This window comes from Xenopus tropicalis, chromosome 7, assembly GCF_000004195.4.
Source record: "Xenopus tropicalis strain Nigerian chromosome 7, UCB_Xtro_10.0, whole genome shotgun sequence".
NCBI classification, from domain to species: Eukaryota; Metazoa; Chordata; class Amphibia; order Anura; family Pipidae; genus Xenopus; species Xenopus tropicalis.
Window position 1 is genome coordinate 93,781,824 of NC_030683.2, and position 19,365 is coordinate 93,801,188.

At 36.0% G+C, this 19,365-nt stretch overlaps 1 protein-coding gene across 12 annotated transcripts in view; it reads right to left on the reverse strand.

The window, feature by feature from the left end:
• Window positions 1–281: 281 nt before the first annotated feature.
• The window catches only part of LOC100145450 (uncharacterized), a 38,872-nt gene continuing 19,788 nt past the window's right edge, over window positions 282–19,365 (reverse strand). For 4 of the 12 annotated variants that reach the window (XM_018095264.2, XM_012966077.3, XM_012966078.3 and 1 more), the window contains 2 exons: window positions 9,683–9,760; window positions 7,217–8,851 (listed from right to left, as the gene is read on the reverse strand). In XM_018095264.2, coding sequence (XP_017950753.2) covers window positions 7,529–8,851; window positions 9,683–9,760 — 1,401 coding nt within the window. In that variant the 3' untranslated portion in view covers window positions 7,217–7,528. 12 annotated transcript variants of the gene reach the window in all.

Consider the following 19,365-nt stretch of genomic DNA (forward strand, 5'->3'; position numbering starts at 1 on the left):
AGGAATCTTTTAATGACAGCCAAGAATAGATGAATTTAACTAATTTCTAGCATGCCCTTGAATGGACCACTTTCAATAATTTGTTCCATTGCTTGCCATTCTCTTTTATTCATCTTTTACTTTTTATTCCATCATCTATTAACGCTTAAGAACTCGCCACTTTTGCAAAACCACATGGAAAACAAAACTTGCCACTTTTACTAAAGTTTACAGTATACACCCAAGCACATAAGTATTCAGATACATTTCTAGACCTTTAGTTTTCAATGAAAAAGTAAAGATTCAGGAAAGAGAACGAGTTTTATTCATTACAAACTGAACAAATATACATATACAAAAAAACCACTAATCCAGTGCCATGTCGGAGGCTGCATAATCATAAATCTTCATGAAGCCTTTATTAAGTTCTTCAGGGTAAGGTAAAGAGGCTCGCACAATGTTGACCACACATGCTGGAATGGTCTTACCTTTTGGAGGGCGCAAACATCCATGTGCCCATGCTATGAAGGCCCTGTAGGCAGTTTTTCTAAGATGACTGTGAAGAAAGTTAAAAAAACAGAATTAAAGCCATTGAAGGTTTAAACATGAATCAAATCAGTTATTATAAATGGCTACTTATCACAGACATGCAAAATAAACCCAGCGTTTGAGCCCTTCATGTGAGGCAGACACACTAGAGGCCTGCACTGAACCAATTTTTGAAACCCAGACCTGCATTGAACCAGTTTCTCGACCTGACACACAAGTGCCTTATCTGCAACCCGATCCGTGACCTGCTGGCCACCAGCAAGCCAGAAGTGACATCATCAGAAAGAAAAAAAACAATTAAAAAATGTTTAAAGGAGAACTAAACCCTAAAAATAAATATGGCTAGAAATGCCATATTTTATATACTAAACTGACTGCAATGGCTTAAAGTTTCAGCATCTCTATAACAGCAATGACAGTGACAGTGCACATGCTCAGTGGGCTCTGAGCAGCTGTTAAGAAGCTGAGCTTAGGGGCCGCTACAAATTATCAAGCAGAAAATGAGGTTTTTCTGTCATATAAGCTGATGATACTGGGCTGATTATTTAATTCTGATACAACTGCCCTGGTTTCAGGTCTGCCATGTAATGTGAATCTGCATAAAAAAACTAATCAGCCTTATATTATGACATTTGTATTTTGTAAATACAGTATATTGTCCCTAAGCTCAGTAAGTGACAGCAGCACAGAGATTGTGCAGTAACTCAGCAGAAAAGAAAATGGGGAGCTACTGGGGCATCTTTGGGGGCACAGATCTTCCCTGCTAAAGGGCTGTGGTCCACTTGGGCTGGTACAGAAACACAAAATATAATGTACAACATTTCTGCCTAACAATAATTAGGCTTTAGTTCTCCTTTAAAGAAGTAAAATATACATAATATTAGAAATACAGTTAAGACCCACAACCGACCTGCGACCTGCATCTATACACACATCGAAAAAAGGCTAACCTGCGAGTACCTGATCCGCTGCAGGACTCTGTGACACGCTACTATATCACCATGGAAGTCACTTACAGAACAATATACAGGTATGGGACCCATTATCCAGAATGCTCGGGACCAAGGGTATTCCGGATAAGGGGTCTTTCCGTAATTTGGATCTCAGTACCTTAAGTCTACTAAAAAATCAATAAAACATTAATTAAACCCAGTAGGATTGTTTTGCATCCAATAAGGATTATTTATATCTTAGTTGGGATCAATTAAAAGGTTCTGTTTTATTTCTACAGAGAAAAAGGAAATCAGTTTTAAAATTCTGAATTATTTGATTAAAATGGAGTCTATGGGAGACGGGCATGCCGTAATTCGGAGCTTTCTGGATAATGGGTTTCCGGATAAGGGGTCCGATACCTGTATATGATAAAACAACTAAAAGCACATATTTTCTTGTAGAATGTGGCACTATGGTAATCATGACCATCATAGAGCACAAATGGAAAAGGAAAAGAAAATGTTTTTAACTTTTTTTTTATTAATATGGCATGGGGGGAGGGGGTCACGGCTTATTTGCCTTTGCTTCATCAGTAAAAATATTAGCCACACAGCCTCCATTTCTAAAACTTCTTATTTTAAAATAAATGTATTTATTAGAAATATTTTACATTTGGCCTCTTGAGCCAGTACGTAAATTTATATTATGTATCCATTCAAAGCTCAACACAAACAATGGGGGGGGGGGGGGGGGGGGGGAAAACAGTAGTGGCATGTATTATAGTACAACACTCATGAGATTTACTAGCTTATCAGTAGCACCTCATTCCCTGATAAACCAATCCACATAAACATACAGTCACAATATGATCAATATACTATTAGAGATGACTTACTGTATATAGTCCAGGTATGCTTCCTTTTTTGTAGTGCGCCCCCCTAAAAAGCGATACATCAATTCAAGGCGATCATTATCCAGACATATCTGATGAAAGACAGGGTGGTTTATAATGCAAACACAGTCACTGCCTAGAAGCTTATTTAGATTCGGAACCTCCCGACAACAAGTGCTCTCCTCCTTAGTTGGTAACACGCAGCAGTGGTGACATTTGCACCAGGCAGTGTTTGCAGAACGTAAGTGGGCTTCTGAGATTTGGTCATCATCTTCCTGGACATCAGAAACGGGATCATAAATGAAAGATGGTTGTTCTCTGACAGACTGTGTCATGCCTTCTAGCTGATGCATTAGCTTGGCTCTCTATGTAGAAGGAAAAAACAGCTTTTAGATTTAAAGCCACATTATAAACTACCAGATAGGGAAATGGATGCATTTCACATGGTTAGGATATTAGACCTATATAATCTAAAATTTGCAATTGGCAACAAGCCCTCTGTTGCTTATCACGAAAGTAGCATACACTAAAGGGGCAGTATACCCACTTGACAACATGAGTTAAAAAAAAAAGGGCTTGTGTGAGACATACTTTTAGGGCTGTGGCACACGGGGAGACTAATCTCCCCGAAATGCCATCCTACTGGCGAGAATGTAAATCGCCGGTGGAATGGCATACGTGGTGCTGCAATTTCCCTTGAGAGGAAACTTCGGCGATTTCGGAGAAATCGCGGCACCGCATATGCCAGCCCACCAGCGATATACATTTTTACCGGTGGGATGGCATTTCGGGGAGATTAGACGTCCGCCACAAGGGAGATTTGTCGCGGGCGACTAATCTTCCCGTGTGCCACAGCCCTTAAAGTGGATAATTGGATAAGACTAATGGACAGGCTAATTCTGCCCTTCATAATGGACTCTTGCTTATTTGTGTGCTGGTAATCACACTATATATAGGTATGGGACCTGTTATCCTGAATGCTTGAGGGCCTGGGTTTTTCCAGATAAGGGGGTCTTTCTGTAATTTGGATCTTTGCAACCTTAGTCTACTAAAAAGCATTTGAAGATTAAATGAATCAAATAGGATTGTTTTGCCTTCAGTAAGGATCATGTTGGGATCAAGTACAAGGTCCTGTTTTATTATTACAGAGAAAATGAAAATCATTTTTAAAGATTTTAACTATTTGATTAAAATGGAATCTATGGGAGATGTCCTACCCGTAATTCAGAATTTACTGGATAGCGAAATAAAAGATAACAAGCAATACACAGCAAACAAACATACAGATCAATAAAGTAGACACACTGGTTAAATGCTGATGGAGAACCCCCCTGTTCAATACACGTTCCATAAGACAATGCACTGCAGCAGTAGGACCCATAAATCAGTAAGCATTCCTGCTGCCTCTTAGTCATGGGAGTACTAATTTCCCCATGTAGGGGCTTACTGCTCAAAGGGGGTCCTCCACAGTACAAGAAAATGTATGTGACCCCCCCCAACCCAAAAAACTAAGCAGGGGGTGTAGACATGAATTTGGGTGCCACAGGGTAGCCTCAATCCCTGAGATGCCCCTAACTGAAAGCCAGTTAATTAAAGATGAATAAAGGCTGAAGAAGACCTGAGTCATGTAGCAGTAGTTTTAAGAGTCAGACCTAGACAACTGATAAGAGATAAACAGATACTGCTTTTCAGGTGCAATGACAAGGTATAAATAAAAATCATAAATTTAGAAATTAAAACTGCTGGTTCTCTCACAGCCTGCAAGAGCAAACAAACAGCTTAGTATACATAATAGTAATCCTGAACAAAATTAATATTTTTAATGAATGCATATTTTCATTATACAAAAAGAAGTGTTTCAAGGTGGCCATCCCCTTTAAATGCGCCAATATGGAATCTAGTCAGTAGAGGGTATGATGCTTTCAAAAAAATAGGACCCACTGCAATGCTCATCAAATCAGACTCATATTATTGCAAAATCTTATTAAATGACTGACAAGAACATTACTCCAGTCAACGCTTCATGGTTCAGATAAACAGAGCAAAAGAACAAAAAAAAAATGCATTTCTAATGTATAGAACAAATGACAGGACTGTTTCTCTATAATCTATACTGTATAATATTAGCAGCTGGAAACTTAACACTTTATCAGTATGAATGAATGTTATATCATGTCATAAATATTTATTAAATCTTTAGATAAACAATAAAAAAATACCATTGTATCTTTAGATACGCAACAAAAAGAAATACATATTTTATATGTGGCTAAATAGTCTGCCAAACACTGCGAGTTACATGTTCTTCTTCATATAGGGGCCAGAAGACCCATGCTTTATAAAATGTGATTCTCATCACTTGTCTGTTAAAAGAATTTATTTTTTAAATAAAACTGTAATAAGCTTCTTAAAGAACTATTGGAGATATAATGGAATATAACACTACAGAAAATTAGTTATATTTACAAGTAGGTTTCATGGCAGATCCACATTGAAAAGGTTCATTTTCAAATGCTCTATCCAATCACATTGCCACTTATTCTTTTGAGCAATCCTACACTTGTCCTGGTAGGGTTTTGCTGAGGATTATGGCAATAAGATTTCCAGCCTACCAGTATAAGTGTGTGTTCTTCATTCAAAAACATGGAAGTGGCTGTCTAAAGAGAAGGGCATATTGACAGCAAAACAATTGTCTCTAAAAGAACTTAGGGATCAAAATGCGCCATGGCAGCCTTAATCATATACAGGCAGAGCAAACACTGTTTTGACATTACACACCTCATCATAGCACAACATTTATTTCAATAAAAAATGATCCAAATGACTAAATGAGATTTAATCCATCTGTACATATCTAATGCATATAAAGAAGAAACTGTAAAATGATTGTAACATAATGCAAAATATAATAATGGATATAACAGCCCAATGTTTTGATTTTCAAATTATTTAATGAGTCATGTCTTTTCCACCCTTAATTGTCAACAGTCAAACTCAACTTGATATATGCCATGAAAGAGATTTTTTTTTTTTCTACCTTACAACATACGATAACTCGCTTGTGGATATCTGCAATTATATTTTTACCTTATCTTATGGTTGATCTGGAGAGTAGTTAGACTGGGTGTCATTTATAAACACTGGGCATATGTGCACCTGGACAGCTACCCGTGGTAACCAATCAGTTGATTTTATTGTTCTACTTGCAGATGGTTCAAAAAAAGCTAATCACTGATTGGTTGCTATGGGTAACTGCCCAGGTGTAAATTTGCCCAGTGTTTATAAATGAGCCCTACTTATGTGCTGTTGCACATAGGTATTAAAACAAGGTTCTCTGGTTTAACACCAGAACACATGGGTGCTTATGTTTTCATACAAATTACACTATATCCTTTTATTTCATGTTCTGCTCTCCCATGTAGTTCTTCCATGCTATTGCACGTCATGTAAACTAATACATGTGCTAAAAACCAATGACAAGGTAGTTCTGTGAAATGCACCATGATATAGACTGGGCTCAGACTTTGTTAACAAACAATGCATTTTAGATGCATATGGATAGTAACTGTTGTTACACACGTCCATCAAGTTCAGCATTTTTGTCTCAATGGAAGCTGCCCACTAGCTGATTCAGGGGAAAGCGACAAGCAATGATTATTATTACTTTTTATTTCTAGCTACACTTAGCTACTGGACAAGCCTCCACACCAACATGTACCTTAAGATAATAATAATTTAAGATGCCCATTGTTGTTTAGAACAATCATCACTTCTGAGTTCTGAGCAATCAAAAAACAACATAGGTCACATATGACAGATGAGAATTGTACTCAAACTTAAATGGATAAACTAGATTTGAATTAAAGTCCTCAGGCTACCTTAACTCATGATAGTGTTAAATGGGTGATGTTTACAGAGGTAGTTCACCTAGTTCAATTAACTTTTATTATATACAGAGAGTATTCTGAGACGATTTGAAATTCATCACTTTTTATTTGTGGTTTTTGAGTTATTTAGCTTTTTATTCAGCAGCTCTCCAGTTTGGAATTTCAGCATCTATCTGGTTGCTAGGGTACAATTTAACCTAGCAACCAGGCAGTGGTTTAAAAGAGAGGCAGGAAGATGAACAGAGGAGGGCCTAAATAGAAAGATAAGTAATAAAAAGTAACAATGACAACTTGGCTAATTGGGTCAATACCTCCACAAAGCTGGAACAGTCAGAGGAGGGAGTAAAACTAATCCAAAAACTAAATAAAAAATTAAGGCTAACTGAAAATAGGCCATAATAATCATTCTTAAAGTTAACCTAAAGGTGACCCACCTCTTTTAGGAGATTTTGCAGTTTAGCACTGGGGAAAGATCTCTAGGGTATGATGGAATCCAGGTAATTATAGTTAATAACATCTTTCTTCTGGCACCAAAATTTTGGAATTTTAAACGGAATTAACTACAGGTTTCAACTCTCTGGCTCTTAAAAAAAATTCAACAAAAGCAGAGCATTATGTGAAACTTTCCAACCCACCATAAATTGGTATTCTAACCTAAATCTCCATGAGCTAACTTCTTGCCTGCTATTATCTGCCTTTTATGTTCACATCCCAAACATTGAGTCACTAACAACATTTCTCAGTAAACCAAGATTGTGGATGAAATATGGCTGACTGGATTTACAAGCAATTATCTCACAGCACAGTGATTTTCTGCAGCAATGGAAAACTCCATGTAGTATAAAGCAAGCAAGAAAACAGTATAAAAAGCATAGCAAAAAAAAAAAAAAAAAAAATCTGATATCAAGAAGGCAGGCCATGTTTGGCTATAAAATGTTTACAATAATATTTGAAACAGACAGGACTAGAAAATATGTACAATGGAATTATAATTTATCTTTAATCCATACTATATTACTGGCAGCCAGCACAAATGATAATATAAGGAATACTGCATTGACTAGACAGAGAACATTAAGGATATTTTACAACACTAAAGTGATTCATGCTTTTTCTACAAACATCTCTAGGGTGTCTTGTAATATTCTAATCTACCTAAAAAAATTCTGAGAAATAATAAATACAAATGTACATTATAATTAGCGTTTTTTATTAACCAATAAGAGAATAACTAGACAAAAAAGTCTATGCTCTATGCTATTAAAATATGTTATCAGGTTAGATAATGTTAATCAGAGTCTGAATCGCACACAATTTTAGCACGTTTGCTTGGTGGTTCACTTGTAACTGACTCATTATAGATATTTAATGCCATGTTGTTTGAGTCAGAAGTGAACTTGCGTCCAACTATCGAGTCCAGCATAATTCTACTGTTGATATTTTCCTGTACGTTACAAAACAATGGCGGTGCAGCAGCACTGCCAGAGGATGTTGCAATTTCAGGTTGGTTTTCACTGTCTTTTTGGATTGTGTATAATAAAGTTTGTTGTATTTGGTCACTCACTAAGGAATAGTTGCTTATGCAGTCAATGTCCATGTGTCCACTCGACTGCTCAGCTTCTGTAAGTGATAAATGATGGAAAGTCAGATTCTGCATGATTGTTTTCCTGATTAAATTGTTTTTAATTCTTCTAGATTCTGGCAGTGAGGCCTTAATCTTCATGCTGGTCATCATTAATCTCATTTTGTGGATTCCAATTTTCATGGCACGGTACCAAAGAGAATATCCTGGGTTGTATTTTGTATTGGGAGCCAGGTAGAAGGGGGAATCTGGTGCCAGCATTGAAGGTGGTCTGTTGTTTTTAAATTTAATATATGCAGTGATCGGATCTCTTTCAGGCGTTTCTGGCGTACCATACATTCGTGGCTTAACCACCTTTACATTTTGGGGGTGTTCTGCAGTCCTGGTCCGCCTTTCATTGTACTCTAAATATTGATTGCCTTTATTGTCAATTTTAAGTGTAATGTCTCCCCACTGCAGATCATATTGTTCTTTGGTACGGAGAGCAAAATGGATGCCGTTATTAAAAAACAGTAAGTTTAGCAAGCTTGAAGGGTTGTGCAACGACAGAATTTCTGTTTTATAGAGATTTTCTATATCTTCGTCTGTTAACGCTTCCCCCTTATTGGGGTGATTTCCTTTACCTTGTTTCTTAAGGTATTTAATCTTTGCCGAAAGAGTTTTATTTGTTAGTGGAAATTCACGGTTGTTTCCATGTAATATCGGCTGAGGGTAGTTTTGTTCTTTTAGGTATCGGTCGATGCTACCTATTAAGCAGCGAACAGTATGGGGTTCGTATTCTTTGCCATCTTTTCTTTTCAGTGCAAGAATAAACTTTGACAAAAGCAAATCAAGTTCTTCATGAGGGATATCTTCGATTTTCCTATTCTCTTTAACCTGTTGTGTGAAGCTTAACAGAGTGGAAATATCAGACTTTGTTTTCCTCATAGTATTCTTGTTTTTTTGCTCTTGAATAAAGTTATCTCGCTCTTCACATGTGGGGATTCTAAAGCGTGGTAAAAAGGTTTCTTTCTTACTTAGTGGGGAGACCTACGTAAAAAGATATTACAAATTAGTAGTCTGACAGACCGAATAGAATATTTTTGTGTGTGTTTCAATGGTAAAAAAAAATGGCTGAAGGTATCAGAAAAAAAATACTTTGATGCTTTCATACAAATGCATTTGGTTTTGTAATATTGTTTGGTCTGATAATGCACTACAAGGTGTATTTTGAGTTTGGGGTTTTTGTGAAGAATTCATTTTGGGGTCAGTTCAGTGAAATTCCAGTATGTGGACACTTTGCAGGAGACGTCACTGTCACAACATATTTAGTGTCATGGGATGCAGTTGGCAAGTTCTCGTAGTGACAATGTGATTTAGGTTTTAATGTTATTTTGAGAAAAAATACAACATATTAGGCAATGAACTATTGTGTATTATTGTTAATGTATGTAAATGTTTTCTTCACCATAAAGTACTTGTCTGCAAACGAAAATTCATGTGAAAAGATTTTACTATAGCAGGAAAAGGTCTTTAAAGAAGTGAAAATATGCATAAAGCAATATTCTTCGTGTTAGAAATGCACACTTACCAAGTGCTGCCGAAACTCTGTATCACACAAAAATAACTATTGCATTTATCATGTTACAGTGAAAAAAATACAAGCTTACTTAGGTCTCAATTGTAAAACCTAAGCAGAACCAGATTAAAAAAAACAACAAAAAACAAAACAAAACCATGCACTGCATCGGGTAAACATCAGGCATCAATTCCTGTGAGATGGGTCAGAACAAATTTGTATTATACTACAACTTAGATCTTACTGCATACTTTCAATAAATCCATTTGGGTTTTAATCCACTGGCATAATTGCTTACATACCTTAGTAGCAATTACTTCCACACTAAGCTGATCTTCATTTGCTTCAGAAGTAAGTTTGCTCCGCTTGGGTACAATAACCTATTTAAAGCAAAGAAAACACAGATTAATATTACATATAAAGAAACATTTGAAAAAAAGCATCACAAGGAAAACTAATAGTCTGTTTAAGGAGAAATATTTGGTCATAACAGAACATTATGTTTTCACATTACCATTTAAATGAATGAATGAGTTATGGCAATGAAAAGCATAAAGATTTGTCTGTTAAAACAATTTTCCTGTGAAACACTAGGTTGTTGGCAAGGGGGTTAACATCTTGCCAAAATAGAAGCCATTGAATTCTTTAAGAACAGAGGCATGACATGCAGATGGACTATAACTTTCATCATTATATCTACTACAGAGACCTTTACTTTTTGCGATTACACTCTCTACTCCCACCGTATTACAGAGCAGAACTGCAGTACAGTCAACTGGGGAGGACACAGTAATTCCAGTTAGTGCCAATGTAAATGTATTCAAGGTGACAAAATCTGCCCTGTGACATCACCCTAAGTCAGTAAAGAGTGAATTCAGAGATATAATTGAGAGACAGGCCACAGGAGTTTTCCTTCATATACCTGTACTGAATATCAGCATTCTATTATTTTTCTTTCACCCAAGCTGAATTTTTTTTGTGCAAAGTTGTAGAGAGTATAACAATAATAAAGTCATATTAAAATGTATACACTGAATTTTATATTATCGGTAAAATGGTAAATGTGGAAAGTGATTACACTCTCTACAACCTACATAAACGAATACCATAATACAGGAATAATTTTATTAACTGAATAAATAAAACTTCTAGCAAATTTAAAAATAAAAAAGAAAGAGCAATAATGGAGCAGAAGAGAAAAGATAATGAGGGGATAAAGGATTATAGGAAAGCAGAATGGGACAAAACAGAACAGCTTAACAAAATAAATGTGGTAAAGAAGAGTATATTTCATAAAGAACATGGAAGTAAAGAACAGAAAAAAAAGGAAATAGAAAAAGTAAAGTGATCAGAAGAGAAGAACATTACAAAATGAAAGGGTAATGAGAGAGTATGGAGAGAATGGAAAGGAATACATAATAGAGGCGTAAATACAATGATTTATAAAACCACAGCAGTATTCTTTATTCAACTAAATATAACAGCAGCTCTGGAGAATCACGTGTTGCCACAGGGACGCTTGCTGGGGTCAAGTTTCCATGAGGACTAATGGTAACCTTATTAAGATACTCTTTGTTGTACGCTTTTGTGTTTTTTTTTGTTTTAACACTAAGGGGCACATTTACTAGAACTCTATAATTTCTCATTTTTTAAAATTTTCAAACTAGACTTAACTCATTTCCTCAAATGTCTAACATTTACTAAAAAACAAAATCTCATAGGAAAAGCCTGTGCAAGAAAAAAAGTCGCACACACGAAAAATCCAAAGACAAAAGAATGATCTTACAGGAAAGTGAAGGGACATCTGCCACTGACTCTGCAAGTTTTAGATGGTGATTTTTTGGATTTGGATTTTTAGTCATTTAGACGCATAGTAAATCTAAAAAAAAATCTTAACTTTTTTTCGGGCAACTTTTATGGCTAAAAATCCAAACTGAGAAAACAAAAAAATCCAATGATTAGTAAATGGACCCCAAAATCTCGCTCTCATTGGCCTAGGACAAAATCAAGCCATACTTTTATTTATAAATGAATGAGAAAAACATTTTTTAATGCCAAATTTACTATATCAAAATTTCAGATCCTGTTTTCAAGGTGAATTGGTTGAGAAGTAAATGTAATGTCATCCTGAGAAAGATCCCAGAAGGAAGTTCATAGATTGAAATAGCTCTAATTCTAAAAAGGCCACTCTACTGCATTGCTTAATCTTCTGCAGATTGTGGTTGGTAGAATAGAATTATGATTTTGTTTTATCAATGTTTTAACCATGAGGGGGGGGGGGGGCAGGGTCACTTTCAATCCTGACACCCCAAAGAAGCGATTGGTCTGGCCTTTTGTAAGCAAGCTGAAGGAAGAACAAGGCCTGTGTACAGTTTTCCTGAGACATAATTGAACCTTAGGCAAGGCTAAATAATTATGCTTACCCAATACCATTATCAAAGAAAGTAGGGATAACTTCTATTGTAACCTTCTAAACAGATACGAAGAGTAATCAAAAGTGTATCATCCCTTAAATGAGTGCTTGTTTTAAAGGGAAATTAGGCAGAATCAAACACAGAAAGTAGGTTGTTCTATCTTCTTACCTCTATCAAAATAGAGACACAGAAAGAGACACTGAAAAGGATACATAAACATACTTTTAATAACTTATTTTTATTAGAAAAAAAATTGCACATATTTATGAAATCCAAAACGGAAAAACACTGACACAAATATTATTAATCAGCAGCCATGTCAATAGCACAGTACTCATCAATTTTAATTAAACTGCCACTGCTGTTCCAAGAATCTCAGCACCCAAATGGTGAATGCATGATAGGAAGTCATCCTCAAATATCTATATGGAAAATGTATACAGTAATATAAAAATAAATGGCATTAGTTTTTTTTCACCATATAGTCATTTGTTTTTGCAATGAAAGAAATAATAACCTTATGCTCCCCATCTGTGACCTTGCAAAAGTATTGAGACCCTTTACCAATTCTCATTTAACTAATTAACAATTCCCCCACTGACACTGTTGTTTGTTATATCTATATATCAAAGCACCAAAACTCAAAAATGTTTTATTTAATGTGACTTTGTTCATTTTTTCTTTTTAAACCAATATCCATTTGATAAGCAAATCCAGGGCCAAGTATTTCACTCTTTTAATACCTTTCTTTCTGGCAGTGCCAGATGGCAAACTGTCCAGGAAACTTCTTATACTCAAGTGATGTCAGTGCCTGCTCCACCTTGCCTTGAATCGATGTGGAAGGCAATCAGAGCATGAACAATGTAAGTTTTTAAATTCAGGAGAATGCGCTTATTTTCCTGCAGCTAGGCTTGATGACATGTATGCCTTAGAACTGGTGTGCAAGAGATATTAACCTTGAGCAGTAAGAAGGTGGGCAAAAAGTACAGACACAGGAGAGTGAACATCATATAATCTTGCCTCAAGTGGCTGGAAGATCCAATATGGCAGCTGGGAAGAATACAGATGAGCATTAATTTCTGGCATATGAAACAGCACTAGTTTTTGCAATATTTTCTGTTTAAGAAGGGGGCCACAGAGGGAATCTAATTATTATTTTGTAGGTTGTAGTAGTTAGTCTAGTAATGCCATAGTTTTTCATAGATTGGGTAGATTGGGATAAGGTCTTTGATAAAGGACTGCTACAATGCTTCTTTGGCCATCTTTTTGGGGATTATCATCTTGTTAGCCCAAGTACTTAGCAGGGTGAAACAGGTTCTAGAAATATTACTCTGTGGATGCAAATCAGCACCAAAGCATCATGCTACCACTGCCATAACTCACTGCAAGTACTGATCAACAATACAGCAATGGGTGTAAGAGAAGACGGCACAAAAGAAGCCAAGACCAAGTGAGTCATTCTTTAAAGCAATATGTGTAGTGCAATCTACCACTACCAACAACTCAAAAAATACACCACACTTACATCTTTTGCATATTGGACAATGTTAGGCAGAACTCTTAAGTATAGTTGAGCAATACCTAAACTAACATATGATGTAGGAATATGTGGCTCTTCATCAGTAGGGAGTGGGCATCTTGTTAAATGTCCCAAAATTGTTGAAGTTAACCCTGATCCTCAAGTCAATGAAACACTAAATCTGTGGCAAAAAATCCATATATGTTAGATTAATTTATATCTATAGTTTTGTGGATGTCTATGAAGTTTTCAAGCATTGCGCATAGAGAAATAATAATGAAAATGGGGTTCTCTGTAATGCACTTGCTACCATTTAAATCTGTGATCTGACAGTCTGAATTTCAGCACTGTAATTCATCAACAGATGCCAAAGGAAAGCAGCAGCCACAATGGACCGTGTAGTATTTGCCATTCTTGGATGTTATTCAGGGCTCTCGTCGTCAGGTAAGCTTCTGCCTTGCGTGGATTTATTGGGAAGAAAGGATCATCTAGTCAGTTGTCTCTGGTGCTCAACATTTAAAAAAAGCCATTCAGTCTGCAAAAAAATGTATTAAAGATTGTTAATCACTACCATCTCTTTAACAAGAAACAAATGCTTCTGAGTTATGTATTAAAATTAAAAAAAAATATTTTATATATATATATTTCTTACAGTGTAATGAAAAAAAGTTTATGTTATACCCACCCTTTCTTTTGAAAGAGAAGCCCAAAAATCTTCCTTCTTAAGTTTGGATTGAAATCCATGATTACCAGATGGCATTATCTAATATTAAAAATCACAATGGGTGAAATAATAAAATCTCAAGCAGCAAAAATGAACACTGTCGGAATTATAATTTTCACATCACAGATTTTTATTAAGCAGTTTTACTGAGGGGCAGGGAGAGGGGGTACAGAAAGAAGAAAATAGGTGTTAAATTGCACATGGTAGAATGTGGCTGTGCCAAATATTCATTGTATACTCGAAAGCACAGCCAAGCGGATTCGCCAAAGCATGTATCTCATGAACATATCCTGCAAATAGAAGGGATGCACCGAATCCACTATTTCGGATTCAGCCGAATCCCGAACTGAATCCGAATTTGCTTATGTAAATTAGGATACAGAAGGGTTAAAGAACACCACGTGCATAGGTTGCGGTGACAAATTTTCAACTTCCATGTTTATGTGACAAAAAGTCACATGATTTTATGGATTCAGTTTGGCCGGGAGTGTGTATTCGGCCAAATTTGAACCCTGATAAAAATGGCAGAATCTTGTGCGAATCCCAAACCAAATCCAGGATTCAGTACATTCAGTACATTCAGTACTAGTAAATATATAAGTGCCAGCCTGTCTCGACGAGTACTGTATCAAAATTATATTCACTCCTTCCGCTGTTGTTGACCAACATACAGCTTCTGTCCTTATGAAATCCCTTTTCCAGCTATATAGTTACGAATATATGTAGATATTTGTGTAAGGTTCCACCTATACCTTGAGAAAATATCCATTTAGGTGCTGACTGCACTTTCTCAGCTTGTTTTGGATGTTCAAATAAGTTTGTCCTTGGCCACGAAGACACAGGTTGCAGCATAATTACATTTACACGTTCAGTTTTGCCACAACAGTTTATGGTGCCACTTTGTTCATAAATATACTCCTATACGGGTAATGATTAAATAAGTCAGAGAATTTCTATTTTTTTTTTCCCCAAGGCCTTGTATTCTTTTTGTAGTTAGCACCCAGGCCTAACCCTTTGGAAATATCTGCCACAAATCCAATACCAGAAGTTTAAGGAAAGGTAGAATAGAGCTTAAATGTAAAAGAATGGTCTTAGTATAAGCTCCTATTAAACTTACTGCGCCATAGCGGTGTGTCTTTGTCTGCGGAATGTTTACTATTCTTCCACGCAATCAATTATATTTTTGTCAGCTTCAGTGATGGCACGTGGGTAATATGGCATACCCGCACATCATCAGTGAATAAAGTTCACCTCTCTTCACTGCTCCAAAAGATTGCAAGTAGGGAGAAATGACGTACGTACAATCCAAGATGGCATCTGCAATAGTGATCATTCCAAGATAGGTTATAGACCTAAGGACTTCGAATAGTAGAAAATGTGTTTCTACAGGTAGAGCGTAATAGGCAGAACAATAAATAGACTTTTTCTTTAGAGATACAAATTTACATAGAAACCTATGAATTGGTATATTTCCTCTTGCAAAAGATATTTTTATGAACTTGCACTTTAATTCAGAAGATAAAATTGCCAATTAATTTCAACTGTTTAAAATAGAAAGAAGCAACAGCCAGTGGCACAGCTGGTGATCTGATAGCGGTCCCCCACCATTTCCAGGATGTCTGCACAGCTGCTAATGAAAATTATTACATATAGCACTTACATATAGTAGTACTATATTAAAGATGAAAATGTATGCTGGGATAGTTTAAAAATGCCTCAGAAGTCTCAGATGAGTTTTTATATCCTGTGGTGTATAAAAAAGGCAAACAGATTTCCCCAGGGGTGGGAGAAGCAATAAATAAATTCAGATCAGGTGTCTTTGCCCTGGCAATTGTATTTAAAGGAGATGGAAAGGACGACTTACCTGATATCCTGGGTTGGTGCTCCTGTAAGCGGTAGCTGCACTGGCCAGGGGTCAGCAATCCTCTTCCTCCTTCTTAAACAGGAAAGCCAGCTTTTTCACTCTATTGCGCAAGTGGCAGCCCCGGAATTCCAAAGATAGACGTGTTAAGGAAGAGGTTTGCTCAGTCCCATGAACCCCTGGCCGGTGCAGTTTTCTGCAAACAGGAGCACCGGCCCAGGGTATAAGATAAGTCATTACAATCACTACTTTTGATAACTTAATTCTATTCACGTCATGTCCTATTCATATTTCAGTCTCTCATTCAAATCACTCCTTGGTTGCTAAGGTAATTTGGATCCTAGCAACCAGATATCTGCTGAATCTCCAAACTTTTAAACAATTATAAGCTTACTAACTTGGGAGCTACACTGGCTCCTGAGACAGCTTGAGCTGAAGGTGCACAGGAGGAGATATGCTTATAAAAGTCACATCCCTAGGCACTTTAAAACCCCTTAAACATTTCAAATACATGTTTGAAGACTTGCTAAGACTTTAAAGTGTTTACTGCTGTCAGACGGGTACATTTTAGTGAGCTGCTTAAGCACAAATTTCTCTTTTTTGCAGATAATTAGGCTAAACTTAACCAGATCCCAGGAACAGGGAAGTGTTCCATGTCATATTTCTAGAATGTATTTCTTGCCATAATGTAATAGATTCCCTGGCAAATTCCTCATTTATGTATGACTTACAATAAGGAGTTTTCCTCAAAAACCAATACAAACTATTTGAGCTGCACAATAAAACACTAATAAAGTGCTATTTTTTGAGGTCATTATGCTGGATTTGTCACTCCAGGAATCTATCAGATAAGTGCATCTAAAATTGTATACTTCATATTCTACAAATTATTTCTAACTTTCTCATCTCTGTACAGTACACCCAAAAGCAACATTTCCACCCTGCCGCCTTCCCCCCCATTCAGATTTCAAAGGAAGGGGTCACAATTATAACCCTTACCCCTAAATATCACACAGTATGGATGCAATTTAACTTTTACTAATGGGTTGTCATTTAAAAAAAAAAAAAAAAAAAACTAACATTTTTAGTATGGCACTAAATATTATAATTATTAAGTTTAGTCTGCTTAGTTTAGTTTTTTTGTCCTGGAAGGTGACTTTATTTTTAATTTGGAGCGATTGCAAGTCTTTTTTTGTGTGGTTTAACTTCGGCGTTTGATGGGGTGCAGTTCTTTCCAAGCGCATCTTGGACGTTGCTTTTCTGGAGTTCAGTATCTTCAGTCTGGTAGATAGAAGTTGATGCAGATGTGCATGGTTGAATATTTGTAGATTTCCTTTTTCTTGGTTTCTTGTTACAAGTAGAGTTTTTATCTGTTTCAGTTGTGCTATTGGAGATATTTATTTGTTGTGTTTCTTCGGTTTCAGAAGAATGATTATTGAGGCAATGTGGGGGGTGCAGGCTGAACATGGAGGCACGTGTCTGAATTAAACTTTTTATGGGTGGCTGAACTAACTGTTTAGATTCTTTAAGTAATTCATGAATTTTCAAGTTTGTCATCATCAATCGTATCTTGCCTATTGCAATTTTGGTACACCGATACCAAGATGGGTAGTCTGGTTTGTAAAAGACATTTGGAGTCAAATAGAATGGAGATTCTAGGGTCATCATTTTGTCTGGTCTGTTCTCTTTATATTTTATATATGCAGTAATAGGGTCTCTGTTTGGTGTATTTGGTGTTTCATAAATACATGGTTTTGTTTTTCTGATGCTTTTGGGATTTTCATCAGAGCATGAATATGTTTGTGTTTTAGTGTATTCTAAGTATCTCTTTCCAGCAGGGTCTGTATGCAGTGTTATGTCGCCCCACTGAAGGGCATGCTGTTCTTTTGCACTTAAAGCAAACTGAGTGCCATTATTAAAGAAGAGAAGATTTAGCAAACTTTTAGGATTATTAAGTGACAAAGTTCCAGATTCGTATAAATTCTCGATATCTTCCTCTGTCAGTTCCCCTTTTCTGTTTTTTCCTTTTCCTTGTTTTTTCAAAAATTTTAGTTTTGCAAACACAGATTCCCTCGTTTTTGGGAAGTGGTTTATGAATCCATCAGTAATTTTGTGCGGATAATCATTTTCCTTCAAATATCGGTCTACGCTTCCAAGGATGCATCGAAGTGTGTGAGGCTCATATTCTTTCCCATCTTTTCTTTTAGCCACAAGAATAAATCTGGACAACAGCAAATCAAGCTCTTTGTGTGGTATTTCCTCTATCTTTCGTCTTTCGTTCATTTCACTGAGGAAGGAATGAAGTCCTGCTATGTCAGAGGTGGTTTTTTTGATTGTGTTTGGGTTCCTCTGTTCGTTGGGGACTTGGCTGCTTTGTTCTTTTGTGGGTTTTTGCAAACCATGGGATGTGTTGCACGCTGTTGTTGCTGCAGCTGGTTTAATTGGGAAAAGGTTGCTCCCTTTTTGTGCTGTCATTTCAGCCTGTATTAATGAATAAAATTGTATTTTACAATAAAATTAAGCTTTTGTAAATGTGTATCTAATTTTTTTTACAGGATATTTTTGTAATATAATGTAATGACAATACCGCAACAGTTTGTTTTTCTATTGTTTTTTTTTTTTTTTTGTTTTTTTTTTTTTTTTTTTTTAACAAAAAGAGAAAGTCGAAATATACATTTTGTTTGTCTAAACTCTTCAAAACATAAAAAAAGAATTATTTTAAGTTTTTCAAAAGTTTACTCATATTAAAAAAAATGGCAAATTTATTTTAACAAGATAAAAATGATAATGGGTGAAATTGGTAGTTAGATTTATGTTTGTAGTTATTTTTCCAGTCCACCTGCAGTTAAAAGAGTGGTTATAGGTGCTGTTTGTGGATAATGCTATGGAACCCTAAGAAAATGTCCAGCTCCATAGCACAAAAAATTGTGTGTGGATGATGCTTTTATGGTTATATGGATATATTTCAGTGGTTGGTAATGAAGGGACCCCGAACAATCCAATAAAAACAAGACAAAACAGCAATATTAAATGTTCACACATTTTGATGGTAAATTCTGGATTTTCTTGATGTATGTGTAGTGGCTTAGTTTGTGTACAATAAGTAATACTCATGAGTAGCAGGTATGTTACTATTTACTGTGTGGTAAGCATTTTTTTTTTTTTTTTGCTTAAAAGTGGAATTTCTATTTTCCCACTTCCAAGGTCTGCACCAAAAAATGATATAAACACAGTCACAGAGTTGATCACATGCAAGATTTTTCAATTGTTTTGAGTAGGGATGCATAAAATCCAATAAACAGTTCAGAAAACAGAAAATCACAGCAATTGGTTGAATCTGTAATGTCAGCTGAAATGAATACAAACCTTAAAATTCACGTGATTTTAAAGCACTGGATAAGGATTTGATACTGCATTTAGCCCAATCTTTTGTAGAGGGTTCCAAAAAAGTAATTGGTGCATTCCCA